Source organism: Tachypleus tridentatus, chromosome 7, assembly GCF_004210375.1.
Source record: "Tachypleus tridentatus isolate NWPU-2018 chromosome 7, ASM421037v1, whole genome shotgun sequence".
NCBI lineage: Eukaryota > Metazoa > Arthropoda > Merostomata > Xiphosura > Limulidae > Tachypleus > Tachypleus tridentatus.
The window spans coordinates 99,605,418-99,624,352 of NC_134831.1; the positions used below are offsets into that span (position 1 = coordinate 99,605,418).

General features: G+C 35.2%; 1 protein-coding gene and 1 long non-coding RNA gene across 4 annotated transcripts in view; one reads left to right on the forward strand and one right to left on the reverse strand.

Annotated features, from left to right (window-relative positions):
- The window catches only part of LOC143256281 (syntaxin-like), a 154,912-nt gene extending 142,954 nt beyond the window's left edge, over nucleotides 1-11,958 (forward strand). For all 3 annotated transcript variants that reach the window (XM_076513323.1, XM_076513322.1, XM_076513325.1), the window contains 2 exons: nucleotides 6,272-6,394; nucleotides 10,858-11,958. In XM_076513323.1, the coding sequence (XP_076369438.1) occupies nucleotides 6,272-6,352 (81 nt within the window). In that variant the 3' untranslated portion in view covers nucleotides 6,353-6,394; nucleotides 10,858-11,958. The remainder of the gene's footprint in view (nucleotides 1-6,271; nucleotides 6,395-10,857) is intronic.
- On the reverse strand, nucleotides 6,251-7,744 carry LOC143256283 (uncharacterized). Its single transcript, XR_013031227.1, has 3 exons — nucleotides 7,582-7,744; nucleotides 6,931-7,221; nucleotides 6,251-6,386 (listed from the first exon to the last, which is right to left on the reverse strand). It is a non-coding gene; the product is annotated as an uncharacterized LOC143256283 (long non-coding RNA).
- Nucleotides 11,959-18,935: the final 6,977 nt, after the last annotated feature.

Below are 18,935 nucleotides of genomic sequence, written 5' to 3' on the forward strand. Positions count from 1 at the left end.
CAGTCCAGTTATTGTATCTTTTAGTAGATTTCAGTCTCTTGGTAATATTTGGAGATCGAAGTAAAGGTTTTTCCAACTGTTACAAGACCAAATCTTCCATTCTTGTTGAGTTTTCTCATTGCTATAGACCTGGACACTTCTGCTGTTTTGGTACATGGTTGTTTATGTCATGCTTGAGATCAGTGACAGTCTTCCTTCTGTCCAAAAACTGCATAACAAGGATACGTAACATTAGTATCACTGAGCTTAGGTGTTCTGTCTTTTTCCTATTTACCTTTCTGTCTCACGATCCAGGGTTAACTTGTTTAGGGAGCATTTCTAGTCTACATCACTTAAAACTTAATGCAAACTCTAACATAATTTAATAAAAACAGTGTTTAACACTATATTAAGAATTGTTTGTGGATTACTTTTAAATTGATTTATTCTAGCATATATTGGAACCACATGCTAGCTTGTTTCTATATAGTTAACACACTGCGTGGGAAACCATGGTAGTTATTTAAGATTCTAAATTTAATCAGTATGTTCATTCAGACAGAACCCTTAAGACATTCCCTTGGTAAAAGTACATGAAAATTCTAAAGAATGATGAACATTCTCACCCTGGCTCATTCACTTGTCAACAAGGATCAGTGGAGAGTTACCATGGTGTTGAAATTTACATTTTATAATAGCATGGTAAGAATTAACCCATAAAATGGAAAGAATGACAAAATATTCTGTTATTCTAACAATTTTGTACAGGACTGTATATGAACAAATCAACAGGTTTGTGGACTTTGCAAAATTTACGTTGTACTTTGTAACTGTGAACCTCAAAAAAGACATTAACATTATAATTGGGTGCATTTTCATTATGTAGTGCTGTGTGTGTGTGTGTGTGCTCGAAAAGATCGTAAAGAGAACTTTAAACACTTTAAATTGTGTTTTAAATTCTTGTCCACAAATTTGTTATGTTTCTGATTAAATTAAGATTTTTACTTAAACAGAACTCCCACAGTGGCTCAACTGTAGATCTTTAATTTCATAACGTTAAAAACCGAGTTTCGATACTTGTGGTGGGCATAAGTATCTCCTTGTATAGTTTTGTGCTTAATAGAAAACAAATCTATGCCTGATTTCCAATGAGCTTGTAAATCACATTGATTCTGCTAATCTGCATAAGACAATAACGTAACAAAATACGGTAAATAATAACTATTTAATTGACCCGGCCTAGCAAGGTTGTTATGGCACGACTCGCAATCTGTGAATCGTGGGTTCGAATTCCCTTAATACCAAACAATAAAATGATGTACTACAATAGCACGTGAGGGACCTCAGATGCGATACTTCATTGTTGTAAGAAACAACTTACAACCTCAACTGGCCCGGCATGGCTAGGTGATTAGGACGCTCGATTCGCAATCTGAGAGTTGCGAATTCGAATCCCAATCACACCAAATATGCTCGTCTCTTTCAGCCGTGGGGGCGTTACTACGTGACGGTCAATCCCACTATTCATTGGTAAAAGAGTAGCCCAGGAGTTGACGGTGGGTGATGATGACTTCCCTCTAGTCTAACACTATTAAATTAGGGATACCCAGCGCAGCTAGCCTCGTGTAGCTTTATGCGAAATTCAGAAACAAATATAACAAATATTAGTTCTGTATAAGGACAATCTTACAAAGTTTTACGGATCTCGTGTCCAGTTCTTTCAGTCACGTTTGTTCTGAATTGTACGACAGATTCTTGAAGTATTCAAATTGTTTGTACTGTAAACGTCTGGTGTGAGAGAATAAGTTTCAAAGATAATATTTCTGTGTCATGAAGTACTCTCGAACCAATCTTAATGACTCAAGTTTAAAATCTCTGATGTAGAGCACCACAGAATAAAATAAAAAGACAGAAAACACTCTTTCCGTCCAAATTTCGATCAAATCAAGTAACGTTGTCTGAAACAGAAAACAAATAGATACTGATGGTCTTTCGAAATATTAAGAAACTGGTATATTGGAAAATGTATGAAACCGATCGTGTTAATCGAGAATGTTTTTTGTTTCTTTTTACATTTGTTTTAGTCTCTCCATTTTGGTTTCAAAATCAGATGTGTGTAAAATTAATGTTTCAGATCAATCGTTTATTTCTATGGCTATGAAATAAGACATCAGAGCACAGTGGCTGTGGATAATGGATGAGCAGTGTTATATATTAAAGTAGTTAAAACGATTTCGAGAGGGAAACTATGGTAGGAAATGATAACCGTAGAGTGATCGTGAATTTATTTAAACAGTAATAAAGGAAAATTATATATGAGAAAAGAAAACTGTTTTCAGGTAGGGTTAAACATCAGGGGCAATTTTTCAACATGATCATCCTTAGGAAGAAGCAGTTCTTGTGGAAGATGAACTGGGGTGCTTAGCATTTTGTCAAGGACGGCATTGTGAATCTGGAAGAATACTGGGAAATATGGTTCGATCACGTATCTTTTGGGTTGGACTCCACAGCTAGACTTTGAAAGGCACATTGATGCATCTTTTGGGTTCAACTGAACAGCTTAACTCTGAAAGGCACATTGTTCTAGGACCATAAGTTTTTAGTAGAAAAATAAAAGATGTTAATAACAATTAGATATGACTATAGGTAATGCAGTGCAATGACGAATGAAAGCCTCATAGAGGTAGGGTAAATGACATGAATTCAAAACTCTCAGTGGTTTCAGTTCCACACTTGTATGATCATAAAGTTGACCGTTTCAAGGTGGGCCTTCCATGTGAGACACTTATGGAAGGTGACACCTAAATATGTAACTATTAGAAAGTGTTATTCAAATATTATACTTAAGCCTTAAAGGGAACAGGGTTACGATACGATGGGCAGTAACTTTGACTTAACAGAAAAACTTTGTGTGTGTGTTGATAGTACGCCACCAGTGTCTGCACCATACAAGGAAGTGATTAATTGCTGTTTGTAGAATACTGTTTAATTAAGGTGACCACGTCAAGTAGGTTGTCACGATGGCACTGTCAACAGCATACTGAAAAATCTGATTAGGGCATAGAAGCTGTGGGATATCTGAAACTAATTAAACACAGTATGATGAACGTGTTAACACTATTTCATGTTTTAAATTTTTATTAACTTCTTCAGTGAACATTCCGTGGAAGTATAGACAGATATTTCCCGCTAAAGAAACTACGTTCAATAGATTAGAAGAAACACAAGCACTACTTCTCAACTGTTACTACAGACCCATGAAAGACAAAGTGCTTTTTACTGTATAGTTCGATTTATTTTAGTGATTTTGGATGAAAATTACAACAAGTTTCCCGTTGCATTTTCAAACGCAGAGGAAATAACCTAATATGTTATTACTCAAACTTTACTGCCGTCGTTGTCTGCGGTGTAATCTTTATCGATTTCACCACAAAACTGTTCGAAACACGAAACTCAGCGGGGCCCTTCCTTGTGTATTCAACCAAATGAACAAAATTATTAAGGGTTAATTTCACCTCTGTGCGTTGTATTGCTTCTATTTGAGAAACTTTTCTAAGTTGTATTTCGGAATAAATGGACAACGTTTGACAAATATGTCCACTTTCCATTAGTCAGTCACAGAAGCATCTGTGTAACAGTGAAATAATGTTTGTTCCATTTTGCTGTTCAACCATAACAACAGTTATATAAGTTACCAATTATGTATTAATTTTTGAACTTTAAGTTTATACATGTTTGATAGAGATCGGTTGTAATGATCATTATTATAGTAACTGATATTTATTCACCAGTGTTAAAACTTATCAGTCCTGTGTTCCAGTTCAATGTAAGACAGAAACTGATGGTAATTAATCTTCTACGCTGAAAGTGTTAATGTAACATCATTTCAATGTGTTGAAATTACTATCTTGATGAGTTAGTTTTTCTCGAAAGTCTATGGAAGGTTTAATATCGTAAAATAATAAAAACTACTGTCAGAAAAATCCGCTCTATTTTGGAAGTTATGAAAATACTTGTTTTATTTTTTTTTATTAATTAAAAAGGTCTGTCATTTACCCATACACTTATTATTACTTCAGTATTTATAGTTTTATATCAATCATTTCAGACCTGGGCATGGCCAGGTGGTTAGAGCGCTCGACTAGTAATCTGAAGGTTGCAGGTTCGAATTCCCGTAACACCAAACATGCTCGACCCTTTCAGCCGTGGGATCGTCATAACGTCACAATCAATCCCACTATTCGTTGGTAAGAGTAGCCTAAAAGTTGGCGGTCGATGATGGTGATTAGCTGCCTTCCTGTCTAATCTTCCACTGCTAATTTAGGGACGGCTAACGTAGATAGCACTCGTGTAGCTTTGCGCGAAATTCAAAACAAAGTCATTTGTCGCTTGTACCAACCAACTGATTGATGGTAACAGTATCACCACGTTACAAATATAGTAGAATATATTACGTTCCTTATCTGAGTCGTACTGTATTATAATATTACCAATTTCCGGATTGAAAAAAAAATATATATATTAAAAATTGAAGATAAAGTCTACTCTATCCACAAATTAATGTTCTGTTCATTCAAATAAAATTTTGTTTATAATGTAAGTTATCCGTAGATAAACCCGAGTTTATTATTTGATGACGAGAAACAAAAACGTATCTCAAAACGACTGGTTAACCTGAAGATGACCTACGAAGGTCGAAACGTTGTTCTCAATAAGTGTTAATATTCATAGCAGCTGTTACGAGATGCAAACCAGAACTTAGTAGAAACACGTCGTGTCTTAAGAGATTAGAAGACAGCAGTAAAGTGAGATGTGCTACAAGAAATAAGATCTTCAGTTGCTTGAGAAGGGTAAATAAATTACGAAGAAAATTGGTGCTTAATTGCTTGAGAAAGGTGGAGAAACTACGGAGTTGTGTTTGTAATACTAATAATAAATTTATTAGAAATATAATAAAACCAAAATTGTAAGCGAAAATTATAGTCGACATAAATTTTACTACCAGTAATCCCGGCAAGGGAGCTGGAGGGCATCATCTGTTTTAACTATCTGCACCTCAATGCAGTAGTGTGTCGTCAGTTAGAAGAAACTAAAATGACGTCACATATGGGACGCTTAAGTTGCAATTTATACTCTCGTGACGTCAGTAAATCGTGCGCATGGAATGAATAACGAGAAGAATAATGCACTCGTAGGTATGTGTGTGATTTTTTATAACAAAGCTACATCTGTCTAACTGCTGTGACCACTGACGGGAATCGAACCACTGATTTTAGCGTTGTAAGTCCCAGCGCGGGACGCACTTTATAGTCTACAACACAGCACGACGTATGAACCTCAAAAACAACAAATAAGAGCATTTGTTACTCTATACCTTGGTGTTATTTACTCTGGAAACAGAACACTTTCGGAAACCCTGCGGATTAACGACTAGCAATAATAGACTTAGTATATAGTGAGTGCAGCCGATTGTTATTAAGATGTCAGTTACAAAGCACGTGCTCTAACTGCATACCTACCTCTACCCACCAGTCTATATGATATAAATGACGATCGGGAAGTAACTGATTCATGGGACGTAATCAGACACGTTGCTAATTAAGCATTATTAAAACGTAGTTAATATTCGTTATTAGAACGATAAGAAATAATACCAATCGATGTAAATCCGCGCATGCAAAGGATTGTACGACAATAGTTGAGGTATCTGTGATTGCTCGTTTGTCAAAAGAAAATTGGGATATAAAACATCAGTATTATTAGTTTATACATTCGTAATAAAACTTTGCAATTTAAATAATGGTCACGCTAGCTCCGCCCGTTACTGCTTATTTATTGAAGTGCTTTGTGTTTATCCACTGTTTTGTAACACAACTAGAAATTTCAAGTTTCAGGTCGGTTGTTTATGAATGAAAAAATAATGTTTTACAAGACTTAAAGTAATGATATGAAGTAAAATAATAAATCAGAGACGTTTAAATACAAGAATTTTGAGAGTCTAGATTGAGTTGATGTCATAAACATTCGCTAGTACAGATTACTACCAATACACACATTCAGAAAGAGATATTAGCTTGGAGTGCTAATAGTTGACAGTTTGTGTTTCCAGAAATACAAAATCAACTGCATCTGATCTCAGATGTTTCTTGTTGTGCTCCTATCTGTATGATTTGTTTTTCTAAAACCAAAAAGGAATGCTTGGTTCATTTTAAACTCCGGGTTATCCAAAATTAGAAAAAAACAACATATAAAAAGTGATTACGATTTTCAAGATGGTTTTAATTCCAAACAGAAAAAGATCGTAATTGTTATCTGCTTGACGGTGCTGGTCATAATTCTCGTGTCCACTGTTGGAGGCTACGTTGGAATTTGAAATCCTGTGGTTCGTCATGCAACTCTTTCCAAGCCTAAAACGGTATGTAAAGCTATGTTCCATCATAACTTAAGCTGTAGGCATACCCCATATTAATGAAGTTTTAAGTACATACTTAAATACGAGAGGACGAAAAGTTAATTGTATTCTTATTATATGTTTTTAATTTATTAGTTATATGTATAATGCTAAGAAATGTATGCAGGTATAAAACGGCTCTGAATCCTATAACAAAAAAAGTTCAAAAGCTTGTATAAATTATTATATACGAGCTGGAGTACCCGTCCCTTGGAAGGAAGATATGCAAATTCATGATTAATGAAAGGTTATCTTAAAACATAAAGTTACTTCCCTTATATGTAATTGTGAAAAGTAAAACACGTAAAAACTCCCATAAAAACTGTAAAACACAAAATGTGAAACCATAAATTTGTATGTATCTCCACATGGATTTAAAAAAACAAAAACGTCATGCCAAATTTGGTTCAGATCAATCTACAGCGTAGTAGTAGTTAAAAAAAACAACCGTAAAACAGCAAAACAGAAAATCCACCCATGGATCTAATAAACCTCCATACCAATTTTGTGGCCCGACATGGCCAGATGGGTTAAGGCGTTCGATTAGTAATCTGAGGGTCGCGGGTTCGAATCCCAGTCGCACCAAACATGCTCGCCCTTTCAGCCGTTGGGTCGTTATAATGTGACGGTCAATCCCACTATTCGTTGGTAAAAGAGGAGCCTAAAAGTTGCCGGTGGTTGGTGATGACTAGTTGCCTTACTTCTAGTCTTACTAAATTAGGAACAGCTAGTGCAGATAGCTCTCGAGTAGTTTTGTGCGAAATTCAAACCAAACTAACCTATTGGGGTTTCTAGAGAAAAATAAAAATATATATAATCAGTATACACTTCTATAAGAAAGAAAATTTGATGTTATATTTTACATCAGTCTTCCATTTTAATAACGAGTAGGCCTAACTACAACGAGAACCTGGTTTTCAACAATTTATATCACAAACCATTGCTATTTAACACTACGTTTAAAAAACAACTTTTAAGTGTTATTATAATTTTAAATAAATCTATACTCTTTCACTGATTTTACGCTCTAGCAAGCACCAGGACGGTTCAACTGAATTAGAGACAATATTGTGTACATTCTCTGACTCGAATCCTTGTTGAACACGTGTATTATCATGCTGAAGGTGTTATGACAAGGAACTCGTGCTTACCTTATAGTAATATAATGGTTGTGCAAGACGTTCTCTATGTTACTGTAAAATTCGGTTATAACTGGTTGAAGAGGGCAATAATGTAAAAATCCTAACAGTTGACGCTTCACAACTGTGATGAGAGACTTATGTAGCGGCACCTCTCTGAAATCGAGCAATATAATAATGTATAAACAGCTGACGCTTCACAACTGTGATGAGAGACTTATGTAGCGGTACCTCTCTGAAATCGAACAATATAGAATTTCTTGGGCACGGTGCAAAGTCGAATATAAGCAGGTGATTTAAAAAGAAAAAACAGGACAATCTAACAAACTTTTTGTTGTTGTTGTATAACTTATGAAGCTGTAAGATAAGTTATTCCATATATCATTAAACTTATATCTTGGTCCAAGAATTAAATCCTCTCTTTCTAAAAATGTCCCCCGCTAGTACAGCGGTATGCCTACGGACTTACAACACCAACATCAGGGGTTCGATTCCCATCGGTAGGCTGGGCAGATAGCCCCACACACTTTCTAAAAATCGTCTGTTGCGGATGGGATTAATTCTTCTTAACACTCTGGGTGTCACATTTAAATCTAAGTTTTTATTTCAACACTTTTCAAAGATTGCGTGGAACAAGAGGGAATGAAGTTTGAATGATTAGGTCGTTAACATACTTTAGACAACATGTTCATCATCATACTTAGTTATATTCAGCTACAAATTCAGGAGGGATGAGCCATTACCAACTTATGATATGTAGTGTACTGGAGGGATGAGCCATTACCGACTTATGATATGTAGTGTACTGGAGGGATGAGCCATTACCAACTTATGATATGTAGTGTACTGGAGGGATGAGCCATTACCGACTTATGATATGTAGTGTACTGGAGGGATGAGCCATTACCGACTTATGATATGTAGTGTACTGGAGGGATGAGCCATTACCGACTTATGATATGTAGTGTACTGGAGGGATGAGCCATTACCGACTTATGATATGTAGTGTACTGGAGGGATGAGCCATTACCGACTTATGATATGTAGTGTACTGGAGGGATGAGCCATTACCGACTTATGATATGTAGTGTACTGGAGGGATGAGCCATTACCGACTTATGATATGTAGTGTACTGGAGGGATGAGCCATTACCGACTTATGATACGTAGTGTACTGTCGAAAACTATGAAGACAATATAAATATGCATCCATTAAAACAAATTAGACAATTTATTCGAGACAAGAGTCTTTATGTGAGGATTTAGGATATCATGTTAATGTAAGTCTGCACAAAGTTGAGACGTGGTTACAATATAAAACTAAACAATAAAATATAAAGAATTGTTTCATACTACAAAGTTCTTAGGTTGATTCTTTTAAAAATAATGTTAAATCCAACATTTTAAACATTGGTTTAAACGTAACTATTATGCATTTTATACTTAATTTTACAATTCATGACTTAATAAACTTAGGTACTGCAAAGTGATACGGTTTCCGAACTTCGTGCTTTAAGTCAGATATCAAAAATCCATGATTTTATATGTTTCCATTAACTGGTATATATTAACCTCACAAGGCCACATGTTTTAATAGATTAAAAGAAGATTTTTTAAAAAAAATTTATATAACGTTTCGGCCGTCTGTATAAATATATTTGTAACAGCTAGCTATGCGGGTTCAAATCCTCTTGGCACCAAACATGCTTGCCCTTTCAGCCGTGGGGGCGTTATAATTCTACGGTCAATCCCACTACTTGATAGTAAAATAGTAGCCCAATAGTTGGCGGTAGGTGGTGATGACTAGCTGCCTTCCCTCTAATCTTATACTATTAAATTAAGAACGGCTAGCGTAGATAGCCCTCCTGTAGATTTATGCAAAGTTTAAAAACAAACCAACAGCAGGCTATGTAATGTTAGAACCACTGATGTACCCCAGCCGCCCTGAAAAGCTCTGGAATGAGCGAAATGCATTGTCAGTAACGGATATGGCTGGAATGCCACTATTACACATTTTTCTAATTCTTGAAAATCCCTAAAGAAGTAGATGAAGAACGAAGTGTTTAGAATATAGTAGGCCTAGCACTAATGTCTTATGACAAATATATTTAAAATACTATTATTTTATAGAACTATGGCTTTACAACATAACTATTAAAACCGTTTGCTCAGAAAGTAAAAAATAAAATTATTTTCGCTGTTCGATTTTATGTAATTACTTCACAAATCGGTCTATCATGACACAGTGCTTAAGCCTTAATGCGTCTCGACTGTGAGTCTATGGGATGCACTGCTGATAAGCTTTATCCGAGAAATATCTATTTTGAATGTTAGTCTTTTCGTCATAATAACCATGCAAGCGCGTTTGACGTACTTTGCCAACGATCCCTCAGAGTACAATAAACTGTAATATCTAGTCTCGAGAGTAAACATTTATGGCCCTGAGAGTACAAGAGTACACCCTGTAGGCATTTTAGTGTAACTAGGTAACTTTAATTTTAATCAAAAAATTTAATTAGTGTGACTTTATCAATATTCCGACTTATTGTTTATCTTACTGTTTATATTCTTTTTTTGAATTTAATGTGACTAATAATGAAATACAGACGTAACTTTACAGTGATCAATTTTGGGTTTCCAAATATCTAACAACTTACTATGAATATTTAACTACGTTCAGGTCTGCAAATCAGAACAACTATCTTTTTTCACTCCCCATTTCCAACGTGTATTCCTTAACAGTTACATTCAGTGTCTTATCTTAACCTTTGTATATTAGTTTTATAAAAACGTTAATACAATTATGAAAATATATTCTAGTGACGTTGCTCTTTCGTTGGTGGGTTCTTTTAAATTATCTGGTAAAAAGAATTAAACGTCCAGTGTACATAACATTACAAAATCAACTTATATCCTCCTTTAACATTTATGCAAACTTTAAACACTTGTATACTATCGTAAGTTGTATACTCGGAAATAATACTAGGACTAACGAGAAAAAAACTTATACAATGAGCACAGTAGCAAATTAATATGCAAATAATTCACGAAAAATATAGGGACTGATAAAACTGTTATCTTGAAATAGCTCCATATTCTTAAAAAAAATATTTTGTATTAATAGTCTATGTTCGAATATCGGAAAGGAACTTGATGTCAACTTATTATTTTCTACGTCCATCTTAACGTCATAAGCCCTCTTGCTAACAAACAAATACAACATTACAAATATATCTTAGAACATTATAAAAATATTTACTTTTTAAGTAAATGATTTTCTTTTTCCAGAAGTTCAGTGTCATCATGCAGAAAAGATTGCATAACCTTCTATTTTGATGTCGAGTTGAACTTCGTTTTGAAGACAAGGAATCAATTGTATATGAAAATATCTGTGAAGTGATCGTCATTAAAATAATTTCGAATTTTAATTATATTTAAAATATTGGTGTTTAATTATTTTTAATCAGAAATACTTGCTCAAATATAGTCGCCTACCCGAAAATGGTCGAGCTTATACCACGTAGGTAATGATTGAAATAAGTTGAGTTTTCTCGCGCAGTTCCTTTAAGTATAGGTAAAATAATGATACTATACTTAATATACATATCCAGGTTAAATCATTATGTATAAAAAAGTTTTAGAAGTTTTTGCAAGACATAACAATAAAAGTTACTTACAAAATATATAACAGTAATGACTTAAAATAGAGAGCCTTATTTGCTGATTAAATGTACTCAAGATGGCTAAAAAAAGACAGTAGCAGAGTTACGAAATAATACTACCTCAGCGCCATTCCAGTCTGCATGGTATTTTTTAATAAATACTAAATCTAAATATCTTAAGACAAATTTGATTAAGAAATTCCTTGTAAGTTATATAGTTATCTATAGTCTCTGAGAGAATTGACAAAAAGGAAGAAATGTTTTGACAGTTCAAATTCTTGTGATGTTTTCTGGTGTGACGATGATGAAAATGTTTGAGGTAAATAACTCGTAGGTTATTTTAGAAATTCGTTTTCGGAAGAGACGTATACTTTGAATCCTTGGTCTACTGGAAAGAGTATTCCAGGATATAGTTGGAAAAGCTTAATTATCTAATTAAATAAAACTAGCAGCTACCTTCTAAAAATACTTAAAGAAAATACAAGCAATGTGTTTAATGATATATAATGCATTTTCGAGAAAAAAATGCTCTATCTAAGGAATTTAACAATGCACTATTGATAATGTATTTGAATTGTCAATATTATTGTGAATTTCAAAACTTTGTGATTGTATTATTAATAAATGTTTTACAAAACCTTCTCTTATGAAACATGGATGTTAAAGTGAATTTCAAGAGTGAGAAGAGGATATTACTTAGTTAATTAAAACTGTGTAAAATTATAAAGTATGAGAGTTTTGTAATTGATTGTCATTTTTAGGCCTAACAGTAATGTGTTTCATGGTTTATCTAATAACTAACAGCTGACATCGTCACATGAAAAGTACCATTATTCCAATGTCGGTAAAAGAAAAATGATGCTATATATATATATACATTTTAAATGGTTTAATAATTTATCACTTTATTACTTTCCAAACACGCTCGCCCTTTCATCTATGGGAGCGTTATAATGTGACGGTCAACCCCACTATTCGTTGGTAAAAGAGTAACCTAAGAGTTAGCGGTGAGTGGTGATGACTAGCTGCCTTCTCTCTAGTCTTACACTTCTAAATTAGGGACGGCTAGCATAGATATTCTTCGTGTAGCTTTGTGCGAAATTCAAACGAAACCAACAATGAGAGTATCTGCCATAGCTACCTCTGTGTTCATGTGTTTGTTCAAGCCTTTGCAATTACGTTTTCATTATGCTGAACCAAACAGCATTCGAGGCTCAAAAGTATACCTAGAAAATTAAGACTTGTGGAAGAGGGCTATGTTTGTTATTAAACTTTGAAAATAAAAAGCAAATATCACTATTATTATTGGCTCAAATAAAATATGGAAAATTTAAAATGATTACTATCAATGTTTTCTAGTTATTATGTCTTCTTGAAAAGGAAGTCACGAGAAAACTTTCCTTTTACTGCTGAAACAGATACGGCTACCTGTACATCTGCCCGATAATCAACAATGATGTATTCGATTTTCAGGTGTTCTAACGGTTGTCAGGGTCTTTGGAACTCGATAAAAAAAACAACAACAAAAACTAATCATACATCCTTCAGAGAAGTGATAAGTAAAAGCGATTAAAAGAAGTTATCGAACTTGGTGAGATACCAAAACACAGTCCAATATTAGAAAATCCAAAGGAAACCACGTTGCCTAACCTGAAGGAAAGTTTAACTAAATTAAAAGAAATAAAAACTAATATAGCAAAAAGCAATGTTGAAGATCTCATGGAATATCATGAAAAACCGAAACTTTTTAACATGTGAAAACACAAAACATGTTGGTAACAAAGCACAGAATCCAGCGAAAGAAAAATCTAACTATGTTAATAACAGACGAATAAACACTACTCTCCCCGGAATTAGATCCATGATTAGGGCCAAAGAAGAGAACGCAAGCATGGCCTAGTTGTCAGTACTGGATTGGAGACGTGGTACTACGAAACACAATTCATTATAGCCACTTTAAAAAAACATGTAGCAGTTGCAGGTGTTGTCCACGGCATTTACCTCCCATTTTATTTAACGGTTTAAAATGTATGAACCATAGGATTTTCTGGTCTGACCGTTTAACCAACTCCGTGGAACAACGCAGAAAATGTCTTCAGATCTAGCAAAGGTTGAACCAATATAAAAACAAGGATCATACGCCAAGTCAGAGATCTGGTATCAGATTCTGCTCATATTGTCTTTATTTTATAACATAATACGTTGTTTCTTCTTCTTCTCTTTGATAATCTTCTGGAGGCATCTATGAGTTCTATAAAAATTATAGGTTTCTTAACTTTCAATAATGTAAGCCTCGAATGAGAAAACTGGAAGTTCCAAATGTGTATTTATAAGCCAATTGTCAATTAAAATCTGTCCATGTTACTTTAATGTTTTAAGTTAAATATTGTTCAGCTCTGAAGATACCTTAGTGAAGAGTCACTCTCTTCCTCTGAGTAAACGTCTTCTGTTTGTCTGGTTTTGTGAGAGAGATGATGACGCTTGTAGACTCTATTAGCGTATAGTGTTGCCATGCTTGTATCTTATTTCCAAAGTAAATGGCTTTCCCTGAGTCATTACATAATAATGTCACTTCCTATTGACTAGTGGGTGGAGTACCCGTCATTTAGACGAGTGTAATAGAAAATATTTTGTAACGAAAGGTAGGAAATTGTGTTTCTATCAGGGGCTTAGATCCTGGGAGGATGGGGATACATCCCCCTTCATTTTAGGTGGGGGGTATGGTGCATACAATCATCCCCCCCTACAGTTTGGTCTGTTGAATTGTTTTATTGCATCACAGGCCTACAAATTGTGTGTTTGTTCTTGTGATTCTCGTGTTCTTACCAATCGAATTACATAATTAGGCCTAGATGTAGGCTTTTTCAGTAGCCGAAATGTACATCTTTAATATAGGCGTGCTTCTAAGCTTTTCTATCTAAGCGATAGTTCGTAAGTATCAGTCAGTAGGCCTAAGTATATATGCAAGGCTTGCAAGCACTATCACAGAATCTACCTACGTCTTGTACGTAGTATACGATTAAGTAAAATTTTCATCACAACAGATTGAACAGAGCATGAAATTCGAAATATTACTTCCAAGCGTAAACTCCTGTGATCTAGATCTGGCAGGCCATTTGTAGCTTGTAGCTGCATCAATCTTATGTGTATATTGTGCGGTTTTCCTACGCTATTTGTTCTTATGCATGTCTAGCCGGTTTTATTGTCGAACGCCTTACTCTCCTTAGCTGCCGAAGCCACTGACCATAGTGTACGTTTTGTGCACAGTAAACGACAGGTTCGGGCCGCTCGAATCCAGACGCGCCCTACATCACCTTTCTCCGCTCCCTTTAGTCTGAGCCTCGATTTTACAACAGGGCTCATTAGACCTGTGTTTGTGGCCCTCATTAATCCATGAAATATCAGATTATCACTGCCCTCTAATAAAGTGCCGGTGCTTTATGGTAAAAGAACAATATATTTTCTTATCATAGATAGTAAAAATATTGTATTTTCTTGTATAAGTAGAACACAAAAGGAGCGATTTCAACGGCCTGAAGCCTCTACTCGAATTGTATTGCTAGTTTTTGTTTAGGTGTTTTTATTTAATAGACATGCTTGTAGACATTATATCACAACGTGTTTGCCTTTTGATGAGCTTTAACAGGAATATAATATATTTGTGATTGTTTAAGTATTTTTCGAGAAACTTGCAATTGCTTGTGTTGTAACTAGCACACATTATTGTCCCAGCGATGCCCAGGCGGTCAGTCGGGTCGGTAGTCACTGTGAGGTTCGCGCGTTCGACTTAAATACATTATACAGTTCAGTCCTACTTCCATTCTGTTCTATCTTCGTTCGTTGTACGTTATAGTTTTTCAATAAAGATTGTATTTTAGCCTGTTGAATCATCTGGGAAACAGATTCCAATCATGACAAGCAAGCGTCTGAAACTTTCTGATATTAGACAGTTCTACAAGCCAGTTACTAGTACTGCAAGTGACAATACAGATGTATAGATAATGCAACAACCTCAAACAAATGAATAGAAACTTGTTATACAGAGTAAATACCATGTTAATCAGAGGACGAGTCTGAAAATGCTTGTGCAACTATTGCACATCATGAACCACCAAATAGTTGTGAAACAAGTTTGTGCAGTAATGAAAAATTTGACACTCCACAGATACAGTGTGGAAAGCCATATCATCCAGACGCACAACTAATACCACAGCAGAAAACAAAATCTCAAAATATCAACTTCCAGGGCAAGTCATATGCTTTCATTGTGCCAAGGCGGAAAATAGAGGCCTTTTTACAGAGAAATTGGAGAGGCCAGTGGAGGACACCTTCATATCCACCGGTTTTTGCAACTGGAAAAAGGCAAAACAGAAATTCAAGGAACACCAATCCTCCTCTCAGCACAGATTCGCTATATCTCCAGAAGGTTCACTTGATGTAACTCCAGTGACTGTCCAGCTATACGATGGAAAAAAGAAGCAGCAGGAAGAATGCAAAAGAAGTCTAGCCAAAATATTCAGAAGTTTACGTTTCTTACTGCATCAAGGTTTAGCATTACGTGGACATACTAATATGGAGGGGAACTTCCTGCAGTTAATCAAGCTCCTGGAAGAGGAAGATCTTGAGTTGATGGTCTACTTGTCAAAGAAAACTACATTCACATCACCCCAGGCTCAGAATGAAATAATGGAGATGTTCAGTCATCAAATACTGAGGAACACAGCACACGAAGTGCAGCAAAGTAAAATCTTTGCATTAATGGTTGACGGCACTCAAGATGTTACAGGTGCCGAACAGGAAGCAATATGTGTACCATACGTAGATGAGAACCTTGACGTCCATGAGACATTTCTTGGCTTGTACATTGTTTCCAATACAACTGGTAAAACAATATCCTCGACTATACTTGATGTACTGACTAGATTCAATTTACCACTGTCATGATTAAGAACACAAACTTATGATGGAGCCGCTAACATGAGTGGTGCGTACAGTGGATGACAGGCAAAAATATAAGATAAGTAACCATCAGCTTTGTCTTTTCACTGCGGAGCACACAAGGCTAATTTAATAATGCAACATGCAGTTGAAGCTTGTGAATGTGTTCGAGATTCTATCAAGTGGGTACATGAACTTGGTGTCTTGCTTCAGAGGTCAAGCAAATACAAGACAATCTTTGAAAATATTGTATCGTCAAACAGTCACAATGGTCCAGTTAAATACATCCGGCCATTGTGTTCAACACGCTGGTTGTGCCGCCTATCTACAGTTACATGTGCTAATGATCACTACAGTGACATTGTTGATTCTTTGTCTGAATTAGCAAATGAAAAATCAGGTGTAGCAGTGAAAGCACGAGGTCTGCTAGACATATTTGACAAAAGAAAGACAGTGTTAGGATTGTTGATGGTTCAGCATCGATTAGCTGCATTAGAGGAACTAAACCGTGCATTCCAAGCAAAATCAGCGACACTATCTGGCATGAGTGAAGCATCTGCAATGACAGTTGAGCGATTGCGGGTATTGCGAAGAGAGGAAAATTACGACAAGATATTTGATGATGCTGAGAAAAAGGTAACTTCCCTAGATCTGGTGCCTATTGAACTACCACGCATTCGCAGACTCCCCAGAAGGATCACAGATGATGGCTCAGCACACCATTCTGCAACAGCTAGAGATTACTACAGAACCAAAATTTTGAATTTGTGGACACAACCATAGAACATCTGACCACTAGATTCAATGCAGACAACAATGACTTGAGGCAATATCTGGCACTTGAGAACATGATCACATCTGGCAAGATTGACAACTCGGTTATAAACGTCTATCCAGAAATCTCTGCACAACGGCTCGAGTTTCAGTTGCTTATGTTCAAAGGAACAACAAAAGCAGCATCTCTGAAAGGTGCGAAGGATGCTTACTGTAAAATGTATGAAACAAGCCAGCAGATGTTTAGTGAATTGTTTCTTCTCATGAAAATTTTGCTTGTATATCCAGTATCCAGCTGCGAATGTGAACGCAGCTTTTCTACATTAAGACGGTTGAAGACGTGGTTAAGGTCAACTATGTCTCAGTGCCGCCTCAACCATGTGTCATACTCACAAAGATGAGGTCGACAAGATAAATATAGAAGAGCTTATGAAAGAATTCTTAAACAGATCATCACAAAGGAGGTCTACGTTTGGGAACATGTAGACTAGAGGACTAAATGAATCTTACTTCAATAAAAAGTATGAATAATTATGTGCTACATTGTATTGATGTGTAATTTTCAAGAGTTCCCAAAGACACTTTAATTATTTTTATCAAACAACATGAACAGTTTTTCAGTAGATATAAACTTATCAAGGGTAATTACTAATTTTATTAATATTTGAAAACGTAATTCATGCAATGAAAGTTATTAGTAACCTTGTCAAGTATAATGGCCATCTTTTATACTGTGCAGTGTGCAGGAACAAATTCATGTGGCAGTTAATTTGTGACACATTTGTCTTTATTCTATTTACATTTTGAAAACTGTTCACAACACCTCACTTATACAAACCTACATGGAAACCTTGAAGTATCATGGCAACAAGATTACTCTGTAACTACATATTTACATCTTTCAGGTTCACGTAATCAGAGATTACCAATTTGTAAATTGAACAGACCACATAATCGGGTGTAAAAAATTTACGTCCCTGGTTTCTATTCTTCTTCTCAACGTAATAAACATTAAAAATGTAATACAAGTATATAAAGGCACTGATACTGAAAACAAAGTCATGCTGTGTTTTCAAGAATTCTAAAATGAGCAGCTACGAAGTTCATTCTAATGCTGAGGGAAAATAATAATAATAATACTGGTAGCTTTTCCAAAATTAAAAGTACCGGCCCAAACCTCTATGACCTTTCTCATGCCATCCTGAATCAAGTTTGTGTATATATAAACGTTTACTGATATAAACATTGTTGCAAATCATTACCTAATAATGTTATTTCCTATTGGTTATTTAAGCATTTCTGTAAGCTTAATGGTACGTAATGGAAGGTGATTTAATGTTTTTGCTATTTTGATTGGGTGTTCTATCAGTAACATTTCGGATTCCAGTTCTATAGCAAGTTGAACAGTAATTTGTTTCTACCCTGCATCACGAACTCGTTAAGTGTTTTATTTTTTGACATTTCTAGCTAACGTTACTGAACAATACCTTCTGTCTACCCATTCTTACTATTATACAGATTGTAGTAGTTGTTTAGGTTTAGTTATGTTTTAATTCTATGAACAACAAGTGTATTTTAATTCTCTTGTTTTTTTTTTATTGGTGATACGCTGCAGTCATCAGGGCTTGGTGAAAACTCTGCAGTCATCAGGGCTTGGTAAAAACTCTGCAGTCATCAGGGCTTGGTGAAAACTCTGCAGTCATCAGGGCTTGGTGAAAACTCTGCAGTCATCAGGGCTTGGTGAAAACATTGCTAACGACTCATACTTAAGTTTCTTGCTGACTGCTTCAATTGTTTTTACTCAGTCAGGAATATTTTAAAATCCTAACGTTTGAGTTATAAGTCATATCTTCTTTAAATAATTAATAATAAAACACAATTAAATCAGTTCATCCACAAAAATGATTGTTTCACTTCGTTTGATTTACTATGAATTCTAAATATCGAATGGCTCTTCCTTAAATTAACAAAAAACTGTAAGTAAAGTATCGC